General features: G+C 41.0%; 2 protein-coding genes across 2 annotated transcripts in view; one reads left to right on the top strand and one right to left on the bottom strand.

Moving 5' to 3' along the window:
- Positions 1–487: 487 nt before the first annotated feature.
- LOC120042502 (zinc finger protein 239-like) lies at positions 488–7,616 on the bottom strand (the record flags this gene model as incomplete). The annotated part of the gene is made up of 3 exons (XM_038987334.1): positions 7,496–7,616; positions 799–1,430; positions 488–645 (listed from the first exon to the last, which is right to left on the bottom strand). Coding segments are annotated over exons 1-3 (911 nt in total), but the record flags the coding sequence as incomplete, so codon positions are not given.
- Positions 7,617–20,124: 12,508 nt separating this feature from the next.
- LOC120042501 (zinc finger protein 271-like) overlaps positions 20,125–23,132 on the top strand; it is a 44,468-nt gene continuing 41,460 nt past the window's right edge. Inside the window, exon 1 of the mRNA XM_038987333.1 lies at positions 20,125–20,145. Within this exon, the coding sequence (XP_038843261.1) occupies positions 20,125–20,145 (21 nt within the window). The remainder of the gene's footprint in view (positions 20,146–23,132) is intronic.

Below are 23,132 nucleotides of genomic sequence, written 5' to 3'. Positions count from 1 at the left end.
GACTTTGCCCAGTCATATTTAAGGTCAGAACTAATATGACGTTGCCCAGTCATATTTAAGGTCAGAACTAATATGACGTTGCCCAGTCATATTTAAGGTCAGAACTAATATGACTTTGCCCAGTCATATTTAAGGTCAGAACTAATATGACGTTGCCCAGTCATATTTAAGGTCAGAACTAATGTGACTTCGCCCAGTCATATTTAAGGGTAGAACTAATATGACTTTGCCAAGTCAACTACCTTTCTAGGTGCTCTGATGCTTCTAGCTTTGAGTTAATTTTTTAAATAAAATATCTACAGTATTTCACTTTTTAATGTGTATATTATTGCTTACTAGGTGTTGTCCAATCAATTGTGCAACCACTCCATCTTCAAGTGATGTGAAATATCAATTTCCACACTGGAAGTAGTGGTAAGGATTCTATCTTGTGTGTATTCTCTCATGTACTTTAAGATTCTGTGATGTGGTAAAACATTTTCCACACAGAGAACATTGGTAGGGCTTCTCCCCTGTGTGTGTTCTTTCATGCACTTTTAAGTGCCCTGACAGAGTAAAACTCTTCCCACACTGGGAGCATTGGTAAGGCTTCTCCCCGGTGTGTGTTCTCTTATGTTCTTTCATGTGCCCTGACCGGGCAAACCGCTTTCCACACTGAGAGCATTGGTAGGGTTTCTCTTTTGTGTGTATTCTCATATGTAATTTTAGGCCCCCTGATTGTGTAAAGCTTGTTCTACACTGGGAGCAGTGGAAAGGCTTCTCCCCCGTGTGTTTATTTTTGTGTTCTTTCAATTGAACTAATGTGGTAAAGCTCTTTCCACACTGGGCGCATTTGTAAGGCTTCTCCCCTGTGTGTGTTCTTTCATGCACTTTTAGGTGACTTGACAGGGTAAAACGCTTCCCACACTGGGAACATTGGTAAGGATTCTCCCCTGTGTGTGTTCTCTTATGTTCTTTCAAGTGTCCTGACTGGGTAAAACTCTTTCCACACTGGGAGCATTTGTAGGGTTTCTCTCGTGTGTGTATCCTCATATGGGTTCTCAAGTACCCTGACTGGGTAAAACTCTTCCCACAATGAGAGCATTGGTAAGGCTTTTCTCCGGTGTGTATTCGTTCATGTATTTTTAAGTTCCCTAACTGAGTAAAATACTTTCCACAGTGGGAACAGTGGTGTGGTCTTGCTAAATGCTTCTCACCTGTGTGTGTTCTTTCATGCACTTTTAGGTGTCCTGACAGGGTAAAACGCTTCCCGCAATGGGAGCATTGGTAAGGCTTTTCTCCTGTGTGTATTCGTTCATGTATTTTCAAGTTCCCTAACTGAGTTAAACTCTTTCCACACTGGGAGCAGCAGTGTCGTCTTGCTGGGTTGGATGTCTCTGGTTCCTCTGAAGGACTCTTCCCACTGTCAGAATGAAAGTCTGTTCTCTCTCCTGCCAAAGACAAACAGATTATTTAACTCGAAAATGACATTTACTGAAGAAATGTGTGCTTAAAATATTTATGGTTGTGAAACAGTCTTGATAGTGGTAGGATGGCAGTAGTCATGGTAGGGTGTTATGCGGATAAAATAAACATAGCTTTTAAAGCTGATACAACATAATCTCAGCAGCACAGTGCACTTTGTTTCACGTCTTTAGGCCTTACCATTGCTGAGATATTACAATTTGTGAGTCTGAAATCTGGGTCAAAAGGTCATTAAATACGTTGTCATCGTGTCAGTGAAATCATATCTGGGCAAGAGTATCTGCTGGCGTCGTGCTTGACTGCCGCGTATTGCCTGGTACCTGTTTAGTTAACAGTGTTTACCCATTAGCTTTGATTTGTCTTCTTTTGTTTTTCGTTGTTTGTTTTTGTCTACTTTTAGGCCTGTTGTTTTTGTCTACTTTTTGGCCTGCTGTTTTAATCTACTTTTTGGCCTGCTGTTTTTGTCAACTTTAAGGCCTAAGGGGGTTTTGTGACTTTTACCACCTTGGTTTAATAGCGCTAGCTAGCTTGCTAATTGGCTGTTTTGCCTACGTCTGAGTCTGGAGTCTTTTACCAACTTGGTTTAATAGCGCTAGCTAGCTTGCTAATTGGCTGTTTTGCCTACGTCTGAGTCTGGAGTCTTTTACCACCTTGGTTTAATAGCGCTAGCTAGCTTGCTAATTGGCTGTTTTGCCTACGTCTGAGTCTGGACGGCACTGCTTTGATCATATCCACCTATTTAGCTTCTTCCTCTGATTGCTGGCCTCCTGGTTCCCTGACCCAGCTCTGGAGTATTGCCTTGGGAATGTCTTTATTTGGGATTTCCCTCACCATACATCTCTCTGGAATACCCATCGGATTACCCTCTGACTCTCCCGTGGCCGGTGTAGCTCCCCGCCTCCCCCCTCTGCTTATTTGCCGGCTAGCTCTACGGCCCCTCCCTTGAAGCACTTCTCTTCCTGGCTGTTGCTCGGGTAACCCAGCCCCTATGAAGCAAGGTAAGACAAAGCAACCCTAACATTTCATCAGTCCTCTGCCTCAAATATTGTTCATATCAAGCGGAACATGTTAATTCCATGAGTAACTCTGTGTTGTTGTGTGTGTCGAATTGCTATGCGTTTATCTTGGCCAGGTCACAGTTGCAAATGAGAACTTGTTCTCAACTAGCCTACCTGGTTAAATAAAGGTGAAATACATTTTTTAAAAAGCAATCTTAGCGAGAGGACAATTCCGCTCCAGGACAAAGCCCAGAAATATATGTTGGGTATCTCAGATTGTTCTGGTAATTCTCACATAGAAACTTAATGTGGAGACCTATACATGCTTTCTTTAAGACCCTATGATCTGTGAACCGTTCATGATACGGACATCTCAGTGTCTTACACTCCTTATAGCAGGGTTCCCCAACTTCCGGCCCGCGGACCGAATATTCTAACCTGGTGTGGAATCACAACTATATATGGATTCTATCCTGGTGTGGAATCACTACTATATATGGCTTCTATCCTGGTGTGGAATCACTACTACACATGGCTTCTATCCTGGTGTGGAATCACTACTAGACATTATTAACACATGGCTTCTATCCTGGTGTAGAATCACTACTACACATGGCTTCTATCCTGGTGTGGAATCACTACTACACATGGCTTCTATCCTGGTGTGGAATCACTACTACACATGGCTTCTATCCTGGTGTAGAATCACTACTACACATGGCTTCTATCCTGGTGTGGAATCACTACTACACATGGCTTCTATCCTGGTGTGGAATCACTACTACACATGGCTTCTATCCTGGTGTGGAATCACTACTACACATGGCTTCTATCCTGGTGTGGAATCACTACTACACATGGCTTCTATCCTGGTGTGGAATCACTACTACACATGGCTTCTATCCTGGTGTGGAATCACTACTACACATGGCTTCTATCCTGGTGTGGAATCACTACTACACATGGCTTCTATCCTGGTGTGGAATCACTACTACACATGGCTTCTATCCTGGTGTGGAATCACTACTACACATGGCTTCTATCCTGGTGTGGAATCACTACTACACATGGCTTCTATCCTGGTGTGGAATCACTACTACACATGGCTTCTATCCTGGTGAGGAATCACTACTACACATGGCTTCTATCCTGGTGTGGAATCACTACTACACATGGCTTCTATCCTGGTGTGGAATCACTACTACACATGGCTTCTATCCTGGTGTAGAATCACTACTCTACATGGCTTCTATCCTGGTGTAGAATCACTACTACACATGGCTTCTATCCTGGTGTGGAATCACTACTACACATGGCTTCTATCCTGGTGTGGAATCACTACTACACATGGCTTCTATCCTGGTGTGGAATCACTACTACACATGGCTTCTATCCTGGTGTAGAATCACTACACATGGCTTCTATCCTGGTGTAGAATCACTACTACACATGGCTTCTATCCTGGTGTAGAATCACTACTACACATGGCTTCTATCCTGGTGTGGAATCACTACTACACATGGCTTCTATCCTGGTGTAGAATCACTACTACACATGGCTTCTATCCTGGTGTAGAATCACTACTACACATGGCTTCTATCCTGGTGTAGAATCACTACTACACATGGCTTCTATCCTGGTGTAGAATCACTACTACACATGGCTTCTATCCTGGTGTAGAATCACTACTACACATGGCTTCTATCCTGGTGTAGAATCACTACTACACATGGCTTCTATCCTGGTGTAGAATCACTACTACACATGGCTTCTATCCTGGTGTGGAATCACTACTACACATGGCTTCTATCCTGGTGTGGAATCACTACTACACATGGCTTCTATCCTGGTGTGGAATCACTACTACACATGGCTTCTATCCTGGTGTGGAATCACTACTACACATGGCTTCTATCCTGGTGTGGAATCACTACTACACATGGCTTCTATCCTGGTGTGGAATCACTACTACACATGGCTTCTATCCTGGTGTGGAATCACTACTGCACATGGCTTCTATCCTGGTGTGGAATCACTACTACACATGGCTTCTATCCTGGTGTGGAATCACTACTACATATGGATTCTATCCTGGTGTGGAATCACTACTATATATGGCTTCTATCCTGGTGTGGAATCACTACTCTACATGGCTTCTATCCTGGTGTGGAATCACTACTCTACATGGCTTCTATCCTGGTGTGGAATCACTACTACACATGGCTTCTATCCTGGTGTGGAATCACTACTACACATGGCTTCTATCCTGGTGTGGAATCACTACTACACATGGCTTCTATCCTGGTGTGGAATCACTACTACACATGGCTTCTATCCTGGTGTGGAATCACTACTACACATGGCTTCTATCCTGGTGTGGAATCACTACTACACATGGCTTCTATCCTGGTGTGGAATCACTACTACACATGGCTTCTATCCTGGTGTGGAATCACTACTACACATGGCTTCTATCCTGGTGTGGAATCACTACTACACATGGCTTCTATCCTGGTGTGGAATCACTACTACACATGGCTTCTATCCTGGTGTGGAATCACTACTACACATGGCTTCTATCCTGGTGTAGAATCACTACTCTTACATGGCTTCTATCCTGGTGTGGAATCACTACTACACATGGCTTCTATCCTGGTGTGGAATCACTACTACACATGGCTTCTATCCTGGTGTAGAATCACTACTCTACATGGCTTCTATCCTGGTGTGGAATCACTACTACACATGGCTTCTATCCTGGTGTGGAATCACTACTACACATGGCTTCTATCCTGGTGTGGAATCACTACTACACATGGCTTCTATCCTGGTGTGGAATCACTACTACACATGGCTTCTATCCTGGTGTGGAATCACTACTACATATGGCTTCTATCCTGGTGTGGAATCACTACTACACATGGCTTCTATCCTGGTGTGGAATCACTACTACACATGGCTTCTATCCTGGTGTGGAATCACTACTACACATGGCTTCTATCCTGGTGTGGAATCACTACTACACATGGCTTCTATCCTGGTGTGGAATCACTACTACACATGGCTTCTATCCTGGTGTGGAATCACTACTACACATGGCTTCTATCCTGGTGTGGAATCACTACTACACATGGCTTCTATCCTGGTGTAGAATCACTACTCTACATGGCTTCTATCCTGGTGTGGAATCACTACTACACATGGCTTCTATCCTGGTGTGGAATCACTACTACACATGGCTTCTATCCTGGTGTGGAATCACTACTACACATGGCTTCTATCCTGGTGTGGAATCACTACTACACATGGCTTCTATCCTGGTGTGGAATCACTACTACACATGGCTTCTATCCTGGTGTAGAATCACTACTACACATGGCTTCTATCCTGGTGTAGAATCACTACTACACATGGCTTCTATCCTGGTGTAGAATCACTACTACACATGGCTTCTATCCTGGTGTGGAATCACTACTACACATGGCTTCTATCCTGGTGTAGAATCACTACTACACATGGCTTCTATCCTGGTGTAGAATCACTACTACACATGGCTTCTATCCTGGTGTAGAATCACTACTACACATGGCTTCTATCCTGGTGTAGAATCACTACTACACATGGCTTCTATCCTGGTGTAGAATCACTACTACACATGGCTTCTATCCTGGTGTAGAATCACTACTACACATGGCTTCTATCCTGGTGTAGAATCACTACTACACATGGCTTCTATCCTGGTGTGGAATCACTACTACACATGGCTTCTATCCTGGTGTGGAATCACTACTACACATGGCTTCTATCCTGGTGTGGAATCACTACTACACATGGCTTCTATCCTGGTGTGGAATCACTACTACACATGGCTTCTATCCTGGTGTGGAATCACTACTACACATGGCTTCTATCCTGGTGTGGAATCACTACTACACATGGCTTCTATCCTGGTGTGGAATCACTACTACACATGGCTTCTATCCTGGTGTGGAATCACTACTACATATGGCTTCTATCCTGGTGTGGAATCACTACTATACATGGCTTCTATCCTGGTGTGGAATCACTACTATATATGGCTTCTATCCTGGTGTGGAATCACTACTACACATGGCTTCTATCCTGGTGTAGAATCACTACTACATATGGCTTCTATCCTGGTGTGGAATCACTACTATATATGGCTTCTATCCTGTTGTGGAATCACTGTAGGTTATCTGACCAATCAGGGGGCAGGCTAACTTCACTTTATCCTGACTCAAGTGTCTGAGCTGGCTTCTATCCTGGCCTAAAATCACTACTATACATGACTCCACACCATAACTCGCAGCTCAGACACTTGAGTCAGGATAAAGTGGAGTTAGCCTGCATCCTGATTGGCGCTTAACCTGCCTGGGAGAAGATTTGTTGAAGGATGAGTTGAAGGATTTGTTGCCATAGAAACTTAGCTGGCTAGAGGTAAGCCACCTTCAACGGTTATCCTTAGTTGAATTCAGAATTGCCTCTGTCCAGGACTCTATATTTAATGTTCCAGTCCATCCACTGATGGAGAACCTATTACATTCATACAGAGTGCAGGAATTTAAATCAGCCATCTACCTTTATCAAAGAAAGAATAGTAGAATGCATTTAATCCATTGTTTCGTTTTTGGTGGTCCCCACTATTTGTGACTAACAATCCCTACAGTACAGAACAACATATTCAACTGTACAATTTTAGTACACTTACCCTTAAAAAAAACACACATTCAACGATTTAACCCGTTTGAGACAGTACTCACTGGTGTTAATGAGATCTCCAGTCTCCTCTTCCTCCAACGAGACAGTCATCTCCTCCTCTTTCACTCTAAAAACGTCTTCCTCTACCTTAACTGTCATCGCTGCCTCCTCTTTCACTCCAAAAACCGCATCGTCTTGTTTCTCTTCCTCCTCTTCTTTCACGGTAACATCCTTCTCCTCTTTCACTCCTAAAGCTTCTTGCTCGTCTGTCACTGCAACGTCTTTCTCTTCTTCTTTCACTGTAACAGCCTCACCCTCTACTTCATGTTTAACTGTGACAGCCTCCTCTTCCTTCTCCTCTTTAACGAGAGTTTCTGTCCCTGTCCATCCGACCGCCTCTTCTTTAGCTGGGAGGGAGTAGTTTAGGGAGCTCATAGTCGTGGATGTTATCTAGCTAACGTTAGCTAGTTACCGTTAGCGACTAGCCTAGCGGTAATTTAACCATCCAGCTAGCTGACTGACAACCACAACGTAAATATGCTATTAAATGGGGTAACTGGTAGATACGACGAAAGTGTGTTGAAAATAAAATGGCTAATAATCACCGATAGTGTCTAAAGGGCTCCAATGTTTCTGCTGTTTGTTAGCGAGCTACCGAGGTTGCTGAACAATGGTGGCTGACTAGCTGCTGTTGTGGTTGCCAGGTCTAGATACAATTTCTATCTCTATTGACCACTCAAAACCCGCCCAGAAGGCCTGAAAACGAACCCCCTCTAAAAAAATAAAAACATTTCGCAGCAACATCGAAGTTGCCAGATTTAGTCAAACCCCTTTTCCATGACGTTATCGAGTGATTTAAATAGGATTATCAATTTAACTTGAAACGATGTAAGAAGCAACATTCGGTTTTCCATTGAAACAATAATTATTGTGAGATAAGGGTGACTAAAAATTATTTAATAATGTCGCAAGAGAAATTATAATTCGCCCTCATTAAATTTGCCATATCATTTCCAATCAATGGATGTCGATTTAACTCGTTTGACTGCTATGATTGTAAATAAATCCCGTATGGCATGTGCATAGCTATATATACATCCAACAGGAGCGTTTGAGGGATGAAAGTTGGACAGAGGATCTCAACCTCTGTGCAAGAAACACTTGGATGAATTAAAAAAAAACTAATGTTAGGCAATTTTCTGTGACGTTATCATGTCCCAGATGTTAAGACATCTCGTTAAGACTACAGCAATGCAGTGCTAGAGGCGTCACTACAGCCCCGGGTTCGATCCCGGGCTGTATCATAACCGGCCGTGATCGGGAGTCCCATAGGGCGGCGCACAATTGGCCCAGCGTCGTCCGGGTTAGGGGACGATTTGCGGGGGGTTATAAGTAGGCCTTCATTGTAAATACGAATTTGTGCTTAACTGACTTGCCTAGTTAAAACTTCTTGTCAATAGGGAGCGCCATTTCGACTTTGTAAAAATTCGTTCCCAAATTAAACTGCCTCGTACTCAATTCTTGCTCGTACAATATGCATATTATTATTACTATTGGATAGAAAACACTCTCTAGTTTCTAAAACCGTTTGAATTATTTCTCTGAGTGAAACAGAACTCATTCTGCAGCACACTTCCTGTCAGGAAGTGAGATTTCTGAAATCGAGGTCTCTGTTCTAGGGTCAGTTTATAAATTCCCATGTAAGCTATGGGGCTACATGCACAGCATACGCCTTCCTCTAGATGTCAGTAAGCGGTGAGAATTTGAATGGAGTGGATTGCACCATCTGGGGCACTATAAAAGCTCTTGGAACGGAAGGTCCGACCTTTTCAACGGGGCGCCTGATGCAGGAGGGACATCACCATGGCGTCCTGAAAAGCTTTCGTTTTAGCAGTTCTATATCTCCGGCTCTGATTTAATTTGATTTTTGTCTTAAACTTCATAAGGTAGTTAATTTAAACTGACTTATAGCAGTTTATATCAGTTTATTGCGATTTTCTGGAATTTCTTTGTCACGCGCTATCGCTAGTTGGACACCTCTCCGGCACATGGCTAGCGTTAGCTGCTATTTCTACAGGAGAAGAGGACATCTTTCAACCAAAAGACAATTGTTCTGGAGAAAGGACACCTTGCCCAAGATTCTGATGGAAGCTCAGCAAATAGTAAGAAGTCTTTATGCTGTTAATTCGTATTTATGTTGACAAATGTTAAACAATAATTCCGCCATGAATTTCGGTGCGGTCTCGCTTTAGCGCACGCTGTATGCGTAGTAACGTTAATTTTAAAAATCTAACACAGCGGTTGCATTAAGAACTAATGTATCTTTCATTTGCTGTCCAACCTGTATTTTTTAGTCAAGTTTATGATTAGTTATCGATTAGATTAGGTGCCTCTCCAAGATGGCGCCGGACAGATTGCTTGAAGTTTGGCCACTACTCACATTGTATAACCACGATTTGTGCCGCTACATATGCACATTTTCGAACAAACCCTATATGCATTGTGTAATATGATGTTACAGGACTGTCATCTGAAGAAGTTTATGAAGGTTAGTCAAAAATTATATATCTTTTGCTTGCTTGTTATGATCGCTAACCTTTGCTGCTGGTAAATGGCTTGTGTTTCTGGCTATTGTGGTAAGCTAATATAATGCTATATTGTGTTTTCGCTGTAAAACACTTAAAAAATCTGAAATATTGGCTGGATTCACATGATGTTTGTCTTTCATTTGCTGTACGCTGTGTATTTTTCAGAAATGTTTTATGATGAGTATTTAGGTAATTCACGTTCCTCTCTGTAGTTATTCTAGTCGCTTTGGTGAGAGTTGTGATGGTGGCTGCAATGGTAAACTATGATTTATACCTGAAATATGCACATTTTTCTAACAAAACATATGCTATACAATAAATATGTTATCAGACTGTCATCTGATGAAGTTGTTTCTTGGTTAGTGGCTATTTATATCTTTATTTGGTTGAATTTGTGATAGCTACCTATGCAGGAAAAAAATGGTGGAGTAAAAAAAGTGGTGTCTTTTGCTAACGTGGTTAGCTAATATATTTACATATTGTGTCTTCCCTGTAAAACATTTTAAAAATCTGAAATGATGGCTGGATTCACAAGATGTGTATCTTTCATCTGGTGTCTTGGACTTGTGATTTAATGATATTTAGATGCTAGTATTTACTTGTGACGCTATGCTAGGCTATGCTAGTCAGCTTTTTTACTGATGGGGTCCGGATCCGGGATTGTGTGGAATTAAATAAAGGGTAAAATAAAAAGCGCTCAGTCTCACCCCCCCACCCCTTCTTGCCCCGCCCCCCACCCCTTCTTGCTGCCCCCTCCCAACACTCATTCTATCAGCAACAGACTGCCTGAGTCAGCAGCAGCAGATCACAGTGAAGGATTGTATTTTTAAGAAAAATGCCATGGCGGCCGCTGTGCAAATTACAAGTGGCCCAAAACCTGTAACCCCCGACCAATACATTTTCACCCACCACATCGTTTTCAAAGTAGCACAATTTGGCTAGAAAACTCAGAACATTGCTCCAAACATGGCAACCCTGGTTGTTGTTGGTTGAAGCGTCATGTCCACTAGATTATTAGTCACGCTGACGGCATCGACTGAAAGACGCACATCGCCATCTGCTGTCTAGACTGGGTAACGCAGTTGGTAACATTTTGTATTATATTTTCAGACAAAAAGATAATTTTTTGCACTTTATTTCATCAAATAATTGTTATTATTTGGAAACGTACAAAGAGAACCATTTGTTAGTCAGTGCATATTTTATTAATGCATGACAATTAAAAACCGTCAGTCAGTCAAACAGACATCACATTAAGCACCTAATGCGTCTACATGATGTACTTCTGTTTTTATACATTTTATAATGAACCTCTTATTAGGGGTATTTTATATTTTAATTATATTCAGACAATCTAATCCTTTTTACAATCAGCATATTATTTTATCTGACATGGAGTCATACTGATGGGAATATTCATGAGGTAGTGAGTGTTTTAATAATACTGATGTTGAGGTAGTGAGTGTTTTAATAATACCGATGGGAACATTCATGAGGTAGTGAATGTTTTAATAATACTGATGGGAACATTCATGAGGTAGTGAGTGTTTTAATAATACTGATGGGAACATTCATGAGGTAGTGAGTGTTTTAATAATACTGATGTTGAGGTAGTGAGTGTTTTAATAATACCGATGGGAACATTCATGAGGTAGTGAATGTTTTAATAATACTGATGGGAACATTCATGAGGTAGTGAGTGTTTTAATAATACCGATGGGAACATTCATGAGGTAGTGAGTGTTTTAATAATACTGATGTTGAGGTAGTGAGTGTTTTAATAATACTGATGTGAACATTCATGAGGTAGTGAGTGTTTTAATAATACTGATGGGAACATTCATGAGGTAGTGAGTGTTTTAATAATACCGATGGGAACATTCATGAGGTAGTGAGTGTTTTAATAATACTGATGGGAACATTCATGAGGTAGTGAGTGTTTTAATAATACTGATGGGAACATTCATGAGGTAGTGAGTGTTTTAATAATACCGATGGGAACATTCATGAGGTAGTGAGTGTTTTAATAATACCGATGGGAACATTCATGACGTAGTGAGTGTTTTAATAATACTGATGGGAACATTCATGAGGTAGTGAGTGTTTTAATAATACTGATGGGAACATTCATGAGGTAGTGAGTGTTTTAATAATACCGATGGGAACATTCATGAGGTAGTGAGTGTTTTAGTAATACTGATGTTGAGGTAGTGAGTGTTTTAATAATACTGATGGGAACATTCATGAGGTAGTGAGTGTTTTAATAATACAGATGGGAACATTCATGAGGTAGTGAGTGTTTTAATAATACTGATGGGAACATTCATGAGGTAGTGAGTGTTTTAATAATACTGATGGGAACATTCATGAGGTAGTGAATGTTTGAATAATACCAATGGGAACATTCATGAGGTAGTAAATGTTTTAATAATACTGATGGGAACATTCATGAGGTAGTGAATGTTTGAATAATACCAATTGGAACATTCATGAGGTAGTGAGTGTTTTAATAACACAAATCAAATGTTATTTGTCACACATACACATGGTTAGCAGATGTTAATGCGAGTGTAGCGAAATGCTTGTGCTTCTAGTTCTGACAATGCAGTAATAACCAACGAGTAATCTAACCTAACAATTCCACAACTACTACCTTATACACACAAGTGTAAAGGGATAAAGAATATGTACATAAAGATATATGAATAAGTGAACTGATTAAACGGCATGATCATTACACAGGTGCACCTTGTGCTGGGGACAATAAAAGGCCACTCTAAAATGTGCTGTTTTGTCACACAATGATACAGATGTCTCAAGTTGAGGGAGCGTGCAATTGGCATGCTGACTACCGGAATGTCCACCAGAGAATTGTTGTCAGAGAATTAAATGTTAATTTCTCTACCATAAGCCACCTCCTACGTTGTTTTAGAGAATTTGGCAGTACGTCCAACTGGCCTCACATGTATGGAGTTGTGTGAGCGAGTGGTTTGCTGATGTCAACGTTGTGAACAGTGTCCCATGGTGGGGTGAAGGTATAGGCAGGCATAAGCTACAGACAATGAACACAATTGGATTTTATCGTTGGCAATTTGAATGTACAGAGATACCGTGACGAGATCCTGAGGCCCATTGTCGTGCCATTCATCTGCCGCCATCACCTCATGTTTCAGCATGATAATGCACGGCCCAATGTCGCAATGATCTGTACACAATTCCTGGAAGCTGAAAATGTCTCAGCTCTCCCATGGCCTGCATACTCACCAGACATGTCACCCATTGAGCATGTTTGGGATGCTCTGCATTGACGTGTACGACAACGTGTTCCAGTTTCCGCTAATATCCAGCAATTTTGCACAGCCATTGAAGAGGAGTGGGACAACATTCCACAGGCCACAATCAACAGCCTGATCAACTCTAGGCAAATGGTGGTCACATCATACTGACTGGTTTTCTGATCATGCCCCTACCTTTTCATGGTATCGTTATTTTAAAGGTATATGTGACCAACAGATACATATCTGTATTCCCAGTCATGTGAAATCCATAGATTAGGGCCCAATGAATTTATTTACATAGACTTTTTTCCTTATATGAACTGTAACTCAGTCAAATCTTAAAATTGATGCATTTGTTTTATATTTTTGTTAAGTGTATAAATATATACATACATACATACATACATACATATATACATACATACATACATACATACATACATACATACATACATACATACATACATACATACATACATACATACATACATACATACATACAGTAGGGCAAAAAAGTATTTAGTCAGCCACCAATTGTGCAAGTTCTCCCACTTAAAAAGATGAGAGAGGCCTGTAATTGTCATCATAGGTACACTTCAACTATGACAGACAAAATTAGAAAAGAAATTCCAGAAAATCACATTGTAGGATTTTTAATAAATGTATTTGCAAATTATGGTGGAAAATAAGTATTAGATCAATAACAAAGTTTATCTCAATACTTTGTCATTGCCAACAAAGGGTATATAACAGAGGTCAAACGTTTTCTGTAAGTCTTCACAAGGTTTTCACACACTGTTGCTGGTAATTTGGCCCATTCCTCCATGCAGATCTCCTCTAAAGCAGTGATGTTTTGGGGCTGTTGCTGGGCAACACGGACTTTCAACTCCCTCCAAAGATTTTCTATGGGGTTGAGATCTGGAGACTGGCTAGGCCACTCCAGGACCTTGAAATGCTTCTTACGAAGCCACTCCTTCGTTGCCCTGGCTGTGTGTTTCGGGTCGTTGTCATGCTGGAAGACCCAGCCACGACCCATCTTCAATGCAAGATCTCGCGATACATGGCCCCATCCATCCTCCCCTCAATACGGTGCAGTCATCCTGTTCCCTTTGCAGAAAAGCATCCCCAAAGAATGATGTTTCCACCTCCATGCTTCACGGTTGGGATGGTGTTCTTGGGGTTGTACTCATCCTTCTTCTTCCTCCAAACACGGCGAGTGGAGTTTAGACCAAAAAGCTCTATTTTTGTCTCATCAGACCACACAACCTTCTCCCATTCCTCCTCTGGATCATCCAGATGGTCATTGGCAAACTTCAGACGGGCCTGGACATGTGCTGGCTTGAGCAGGGGGACCTTGCGTGCGCTGTAGGATTTTAATCCATGACGGCGTAGTGTGTTACTCATGGTTTTCTTTGAGACTGTGGTTCCAGCTCTCTTCAGGTCATTGACCAGGTCCTACCGTGTAGTTCTGGGCTGATCCCTCATTTTCCTCATGATCATTGATGCCCCATGAGGTGAGATCTTGCATGGAGCCCCAGACCGAGGGTGATTGGCCGTCATCTTAAACTTCTTCCATTTTCTAATAATTGCGCCAACAGTTGTTGCTTTCTCACCAAGCTGCTTGCCTATTGTCCTGTAGCCCATCCCAGCCTTGTGCAGGTCTACAATTCTATCCCTGATGTCCTTACACAGCTCTCTGGTCTTGGCCATTGTGGAGCGGTTGGAGTCTGTTTGATTGAGTGTGTAGACAGGTGTCTTTTATACAGGTAACAAGTTCAAACAGGTGCAGTTAATACAGGTAATGAGTGGAGAACAGGAGGGCTTCTTAAATGAAAACTAACAGGTCTGTGAGAGCCGGAATTCTTACTGGTTGGTAGGTTTTCAAATACTTATGTCATGCAATAAAATGCAAATGAATTACTTAAAAATCATACAATGTGATTTTCTGGATTTTTGTTTTAGATTCCGTCTCTCACAATTGAAGTGTACCTATGACAAAAATGACAGACCTCTACATGCTTTGTAAGTAGGAAAACCTGCAAAATCGGCAGTGTATCAAATACTTGTTCTCTCCACTGTATAGCTTGATTAACCATGTTTCCATCCAAAGTTTTTATGTCAGTAAAGTCATACCGTATAAAAAACTCACGACAGCTGGATGATGGAAACAGAAAGTTGTGATCGGTGGTGGTGTACACTCTATAGGTAAGGCTGTACAGTCAATGATGAATGTTCAATTCTCACAATAGGTTGATCAGTAGCCAGTTAGCTAGCTGTACAGTCCGATATGAATGTTCAATACACACAATAGGTTGGTTATGGATGTGATGTAGCACATTCAAAGTCCTGCAATAAGAGCTAAGATGCTAATATTTGTGTAAACTATACAAAGTTGTGTTCTGTGGAGGTCAGTGAATTGGCTGATATCTCATTTCATGGGGTCACTCCATAGTTAAAGCTGATCAGTGTTCTGTGGAGGTCAGTGATTGGCTGATATCTCATTTCATGGGGTCACTCCATAGTTAAAGCTGATCAGTGTTCTGTGGAGGTCAGTGATTGGCTGATATCTCATTTCATGGGGTCACTCCATAGTTAAAGCTGATCAGTGTTCTGTGGAGGTCAGTGATTGGCTGATATCTCATTTCATGGGGTCACTCCATAGTTAAAGCTGAACAGTGTTCTGTGGAGGTCAGTGATTGGCTGATATCTCATTTCATGGGGTCACTCCATAGTTAAAGCTGATCAGTGTTCTGTGGAGGTCAGTGATTGGCTGATATCTCATTTCATGGGGTCACTCCATAGTTAAAGCTGATCAGTGACTATAGAACGTCTACACGCCTTTTAACTTTTTGACACATTTTGCTCCTTAAAATTAAATCTATAAAGGGATTAAATTAGATTTAATAGAAAATGTTGAACAATTTTTTTAGTTTTATATCATAATTGGATAAGTCTGTTCCCATCCAACCCATACCGTATACGGGTTCACTATCCTAAACAACCGATGAATTGCAGGGCGCCAAATTCAAAAATATTCCTCAAAATATTTATAATCATGCAATCACAAGTGAAATATACCAAAACACAGCTTAGCTTGTTGTTAATCCGCCTATGGTGTCAGATTTTGAAAATATATTTTACAGCGAAAGAAATCCAAGCTTTTGTGAGTGTAGTTTTCAATGCTACATCAGCTAACCCCAAATTAGCATAGTCACGAAAGTGTGAAAAACAATAAAATTCATCGCTTACCGTAGATAATCTTCAGACGTTTCCACTCAAGAGACTCCCAGTTACACAACAAATCTTCTTTTGTTCGATAAATATTACTTTTATCACAAAAAAACGCCATTTGGGTTGTGCGTCATGAAGAAAAAAACGACAGCCTCATTCAGGTCCTGAAAGGAAGACAGAAATTTCCAAACGTATCAGATTAAAAAATATTCCTAAAAATATTTATAATCATGCAATCACAAGTGGAATATACCAAAACACAGTTTAGCTTGTTGTTAATCCACCTATCGTGTCAGATTTTGAAAATATATTTTACAGCGAAAGAAATCCAAGCTTTTGTGAGTGTAGCTTTCTATGCTACATTAGCTTAGCCTTATATTAGCTTGGTTAGCTTGGTCACGAAAGTAAGAAAAGCAATCAAATTAATCGCTTACCTTTGATAATCTTTGGGTGGTTCCACTCACGAGACTCCCAGTTACACAACAAATGTTATTTTTGTTCGATAAATATTACTTTTATATCCAAATACCTCCGTTCGTTTGGTGCGTTATGCTCCGAAATCCAACGGAAAGAGCGGTCACGAAAACACATACAAAAATGCCAAATAATATCCATAATGTCCACAGAAACATGTCAAACGTTTTTTATAATCAATCCTCAGGATGTTTTTCAAATATATATTCGATAATATATCAACCGGGAGTGTTGGTTTTTCATTAGGACAGGGAGAAACAATGGCCGCCTTTCTCTGTTGACATAACTCACTCTGAGAGCCCCCACCTATCCACTTATGCAATGTGATCTTTCACGCTCATTTTTCAAAATAAAAGCCTGAAACTTTGTCTAATGACTGTTGACACCTTGGGGAAGCCGTAGAAAAAGGAATCTGGTTGATATCCCTTTAAATGCACGTTAGGCATGCATAGGAACAGAGAGGTTTCAAAAAAGAGCCACTTCCTGATTGGATTTTCCTCCGGTTTTCGCCTGCAATATCAGTTCTGTTAAACTCACAGACGATAACCTCTAACGAGCCTCAACCCCGGATCCGGGATCACCCCCCACCCCCCCCACACTGATTAGCATCGCTAGCATAGCGTCACAATTAAATAGTAGCATCTAAATATCATTAAATCACAAGTCCAAGCCACCTAATGAAAGATACAGATCTTGTGAATAAAGCCACCATTTCAGATTTTTAAAATGTTTTACAGGGAAGACACAATATGTAAATCTATTAGCTAACCACGTTAGCAAAGGACACGATTTTTTTACTCCCAACAGCTTTTTCCTGCGTTAGTAGCTATCACTAATTCGACTAAATAAAAATATATATAGCCACTAACCAAGAAACAACTTCATAAGATGACAGTCTGATAACATATTTATGGTATAGCATAGTTTTTTTTGGGAAAAATGTGCATTTTTCAGGTATAAATCACAGTTCTACATTGCAGCTGCAATCTGAAATAGTGCTAACCCAGCCAGAACAATTACAGAGACCAACGTCATATAACGAATTACTCATCTTAAAACATTTCAGAAAAATACACAGCGTACAGATATTGAAAGCCCAACATCTGGTGAATCCAAACAATATTTCAGATTTATTAAATGTTTTATAACGAAAACAAAATGTAGCGCTAAATTAGCATAGCTATACCAGGCAGATTCGGCTAGGCGCCCACGGCCAGTTCACATGCACAACAGATATGATATAACATCGTAAATTGGGTCTTACTATGGCTGATCTTTCATCAGAATGTTGATCAAAGTGTCCTTTGTCAAGATGAGTCGTTGGTTCCGTTCAGAATTGTTCCTTTCCCACTCCATTTAGCACAGGTACCGGTCGAGTGGCACGGATCTCTCAAACGTAAATAAATTCAGACAACGGAACACCACAAAACTCCCGAAAAAATTCAAATAATCTGATTAAACTATATTGAAAAAACATACATTACGATGATCTGGTCACATGTATCAAACAAACTTCGAGACGGAGATAGTTTTCATCCATAATGGCCGCACAACAGAAGACAATCGCAGCTACAAGTCGCACGATTTAGACAACCGGAAGTTGTCGGTCACGCCAAAGAATTAGCTCTCATTTCACGTCAGTCCCAGATAAACAAGATATTTTTCCTCTGACGTCCTCTTGACACCCAGAGGAAGGCCAATGAGGTGTGTTTCGGGTCATAGGGGGCACGACCATATATAGGCAGAGCGTTGAAGCTGGCATACACATCTTGCTTTTTTCTTCTTGGTCATGGAAAGTGCTGTCAAATGACTTCTGTATCACTCAGAGACAAAATTGAAACGGTTTTAGAAACTAGAGATTGTTTTCTTTCCAATGGTATTATTTATATGCATATAGTAAGAGCAATAATTGAATAAGAGGCAGTTTAATCTGTAGAGCAAATTATGCTAATGGGAAAATAGCACCCCCTGTATTCTCAAGAAGTTTTTAAGACAGTTTTGGAAACTTTAGAGTGTTTTCTATCCTAATCTGACAATTATATGCATATTCTAGTTTCGGGGGCTGAGAAATAGGCAGTTTCAAATGGGTACGTTTTTTAGCCAAAAACGAAAATACCGCCCCCTAGTCTTAAGAAGTTTAATACTTGGTGGAAGCCATTACAGTTTCATTAAGATTCCACCAACTTTGTGCAAAATACATCCATAGTTTTTGTTAAAACTGCTCTGGACAGCGATATTTAAACCAGATGTTTTTTTTCAAGTCAGGACTGAGATCAGACCACTTAGGAACACTCAACAAGTCTTGGAAAGCCATTCTGGAGTGTCTTTTGCATAAAAAATTGTGTAATTCCAGAAAAATAAAACCCTATCCCAGCCCTCCAGGCTTGATGGTGGCAGCAGTGTAAACATTTGTGTAATTGTCCTTCAGAAAAATTAAACAATGTCGCAGGGTTAGGTTTTCAGAAGACTGAGGTGGGTTTTAACTTTTTACCTGGGCTTTGCTCCTTTCATATTTATTTTGATCCTGACAAACTCCCCAGTCCCTGCCGGTGACAAGCATACCCATAACATGATGCTACCACCACAATACTTAATGTGTGGTTAATGTGTGGTCTATCTCCAGATCATCATACTCCCGGGTGGCGCAGTGGTCTAGGGCACTGCATCGCAGTGCTAGCTGCGCCACCAGAGTCTCTGGGTTCGCGCCCAGGCTGGGCTGGGTTCGCGCCCAGGCTCTGTCGCAGCCGGCCGCAACCGGGAGATCCGTGGGGCGACGCACAATTGGCATAGCGTCGTCCGGGTTAGGGAGGGTTTGGCCGGTAGGGAGGGTTTGGCCGGTAGGGATATCCTTGTCTCAGTATGTAAAAAAAATGTAATAAAATGTATGCACTCTACTGTAAGTCGCTCTGGATAAGAGCGTCTGCTAAATGACTAAAAATGTAAATGTAAAAATGTAAAAATGTAATCATCAGACTGTTAAATAGTCACCTCTAGCCGGCCTCCGCCCAGTACCCTGCCCTGAACTTTAGTCACTGTCACTAGCCGTCTACCACCCAGTACTCCACCCTGTATTCTAGTCAAGGTTCATCCTATATAACTACTGCTGTACACACCTTTTATATTCATATACGGTCCATAATGTCTAGACACACCATCATATACATTGTAAACTAACTGTATATATATTTATATTTCAGACTCTGACATTGCTCGTTCTACTATTTCAATATTTATAAATCCTTAAAAAAAAATTGTAGGGAAAATCAGTAGGTCACACATGACTATTTCTAAACAAAGATAATAGACAAGTAGAATGGGACAGGTTTCTTATACTAGCTTTACTTACTCGGTGAAGAGACTCCAGGGGCGGAGATGAAGCCTGTAGGAATGAAGGTCGGACAGTAGTGCTGGTCCTGTGGTCAGGTGGGGGAGTGGTCGAGGCAGCCAATGATTGTGAGGAAGCATGTGGGGAACAGGGTCTTTCTACTGCCATTCTGGTGTCTGGATACATGCCAACAAAGACTACAACTGCTTCACACAATGGGAGTGGCTACCATTGACCGCCACACTTTCTTTCATAACCAGGAAACCCATGTTGAGCCATCAGTGTTGTCACTACGGAAGAGGGAGCAGGAAGCCGTCATCCAGTCTCTCAGAAACCCATGTTGAGCCATCAGTGTTGTCACTATGGAAGAGGGAGCAGGAAGCCGTCATCCAGTCTCTCAGAAACCCATGTTGAGCCATCAGTGTTGTCACTATGGAAGAGGGAGCAGGAAGCCGTCATCCAGTCTCTCAAGGACAAAGGTGCAGCACTGGTGTTAGTAGTTGATGACAGAAGTGACAGCCTGGACACACATCAAAGTTTGACACCGTCAGTGTTGTTGAGCAGAGAATCAACCAGATTGATTCACAGTCAGTGTTGTTGAGCAGAGAATCAACCAGAGAATCAACCAGATTGATTCACAGTCAGTGTTGTTGAGCAGAGAATCAACCAGATTGATTCACAGTCAGTGTTGTTGAGCAGAGAATCAACCAGATTGTCCATGTTGAAGATACTCAGGTATATAATAATTTTATTTGTTTAATTCTGTTTTCTTCTATTAGAAAATGTATGTAAGAATGATGTGTTCTTTGGGACCTTCAATGCTGCAGAAATGCCTTAGTACACTTCCCCAGATCTGTGCCGTCACACAATCCTGTCTCGAAAAGAATATATCACATCAAATGTAGGCTACTTAAAGTTCATTAGAGAACAGGCATAATGCTCGTACACTTGTCTCATGTTTTTCTACAAAAATAGAATTGTGCTTTTGGTCATTAAGCCTCATTAAATCAAACTGTATAAAGCTGTATGTTTTTTATTTCAACACCTGCTCCTAAGCTGTACCTCAGTATATTGACTCTGTACCGTTACCCCCTGTATATAGCCTCCACATTGACTCTGTACTGGTACCCCCTGTATACAGCCTCCACATTGACTCAGTACTGCTAACTCCTGTATATAGCCTCCACATTGACTCTGTACTGGTACCTCCTGTATATAGCCTCCACATTAACTCTGTACTGGTACCCCCTGTATATAGCCTCCACATTGACTCTGTACTGGTACCCCCTGTATATAGCCTCCACATTGACTCTGTACCGGTACCCCCTGTATATAGCCTCCACATTGACTCTGTACTGGTAACCCCTGTATATAGCCTCCAGATTGTCTCTGTACCGTTATCCCCTGTATATAGCCTCCACATTGACTCTGTACTGGTACCCCCTGTATATCGCCTCCACATTGACTCTGTACCGTTATCCCCTATATATAGCCTCCACATTGACTCTGTACCGGTACCCCCTGTATATAGCTCCACATTAACTCTGTACTGGTACCCCATGTATATAGCCTCCACATTGACTCTGTACCGCTACCCCCTGTATATAGCCTCCACATTGACTCTGTACCGGTACCACCTGTATATAGCCTCCACATTGACTCTGTACAGGTACCTCCTGTATTCTTTATTGTGTTACTTTTTTTTCTTTCGTTTATTTACTAAATATTTTCTTAACTCTTATTTTTCTTCAATCTGCATTGTTGGTTAAGGGCTTGTAAGTAAGCAATTCACAGTAAGGTTGTATTCAGCATTTCACGGTAAGGTCTACTACACCTGTTGTAATCAGCGCATGTGGGAAATAACAATTTATTTGAACTAAATATGGAGTATGTCAGTTTCAGTTTAGATGTAATTATATTTAGTATACTTTTATCACCAAATAATAATTGAATTAACCTTTTGTCAATACCGGTACTGTTAGCACTATTTTTTTCTTGACGTTTCCAAATTAAACTGCCTCGTACTCAATTCTTGCTCGTACAATATGCATATTATTATTACTATTGGATAGAAAACAATCTCTAGTTTCTAAAACCGTTTGAATTATGTCTGTGGGTGGAACAGAACTCATTCTACAGCACTTTTCCTGCCAGGGAGTGAGATTTCAGAAATCTTGGCCTCTGTTCCCAGGTCAGTTTTTATGTCCCTGTGAATGCTGTGGGGCTACAAACACTGCATACGCCTTCCTCTAGATGTCAGTAAGTGGTGGCAATTTGAATGGAGTCGATTGCGCAATCTGGGACCTCATATAATACCTTGGGGCGGAAGTACCTTTCTTTTCGACCGTGCGCCTGACTCAGGATGGACGTCGGACTGGCCTCCTTCCAAGCTTTGGTTTAGCCAGTTCTATATCTCCGGTCATGTTTTTATTCGTTATAGTTGTTAAAGACATCATAAGGTAGTTAATTTAAACCGACATAGCAATTTATATCAGTTTATTGCGATTTTCTGTCATTCCTTTGTGACGCGCTCTCAACATTTGGACACCTTTCCGGTACATGCCGAACGTTAGCAGCGATTTCGACAGGACAAGAGTACATCTTTCGACCAAAAGAAGATGGTTCTGGACAAAAGACACCTTTCCCAAGATTCTGATGCGAGTTCATCTAAAAGTAAGAACTATTTATGCTGATAAATCGTTGTTCTGTTGAAAAATGTTAAATGCATAAGCTGCCATTAATTTCAGTGTAGCCTTGCTTCAGCGCACGCTGTATTGCGCAGTAAAGTTAATTTTAAAAATGTAATTCAGCGATTGCATTAATAAGAACTAATTTGTTGCTGTATGCTGTGTATTTTTAAGAAAAGTTTTATGATGAGTAATTAGGTAATACACGTTGCTCTCTGTAGTTATTCTAGTCGCTTTGGTGAGTTTTGTGATAGTGGCTGCAATGGTAAACTATGATTTATACCTGAAAAATGCACATTTTTCGAAAAAAAACATATGCTATACCATAAATATGTTATCAGACTGTCATCTTATGAAGTTGTTTCTTG

The sequence above is a fragment of the Salvelinus namaycush genome, unplaced genomic scaffold (genome assembly GCF_016432855.1).
Source record: "Salvelinus namaycush isolate Seneca unplaced genomic scaffold, SaNama_1.0 Scaffold7, whole genome shotgun sequence".
Lineage (NCBI taxonomy): Eukaryota > Metazoa > Chordata > Actinopteri > Salmoniformes > Salmonidae > Salvelinus > Salvelinus namaycush.
This window is presented reverse-complemented; position numbering and strand designations above follow the sequence as displayed.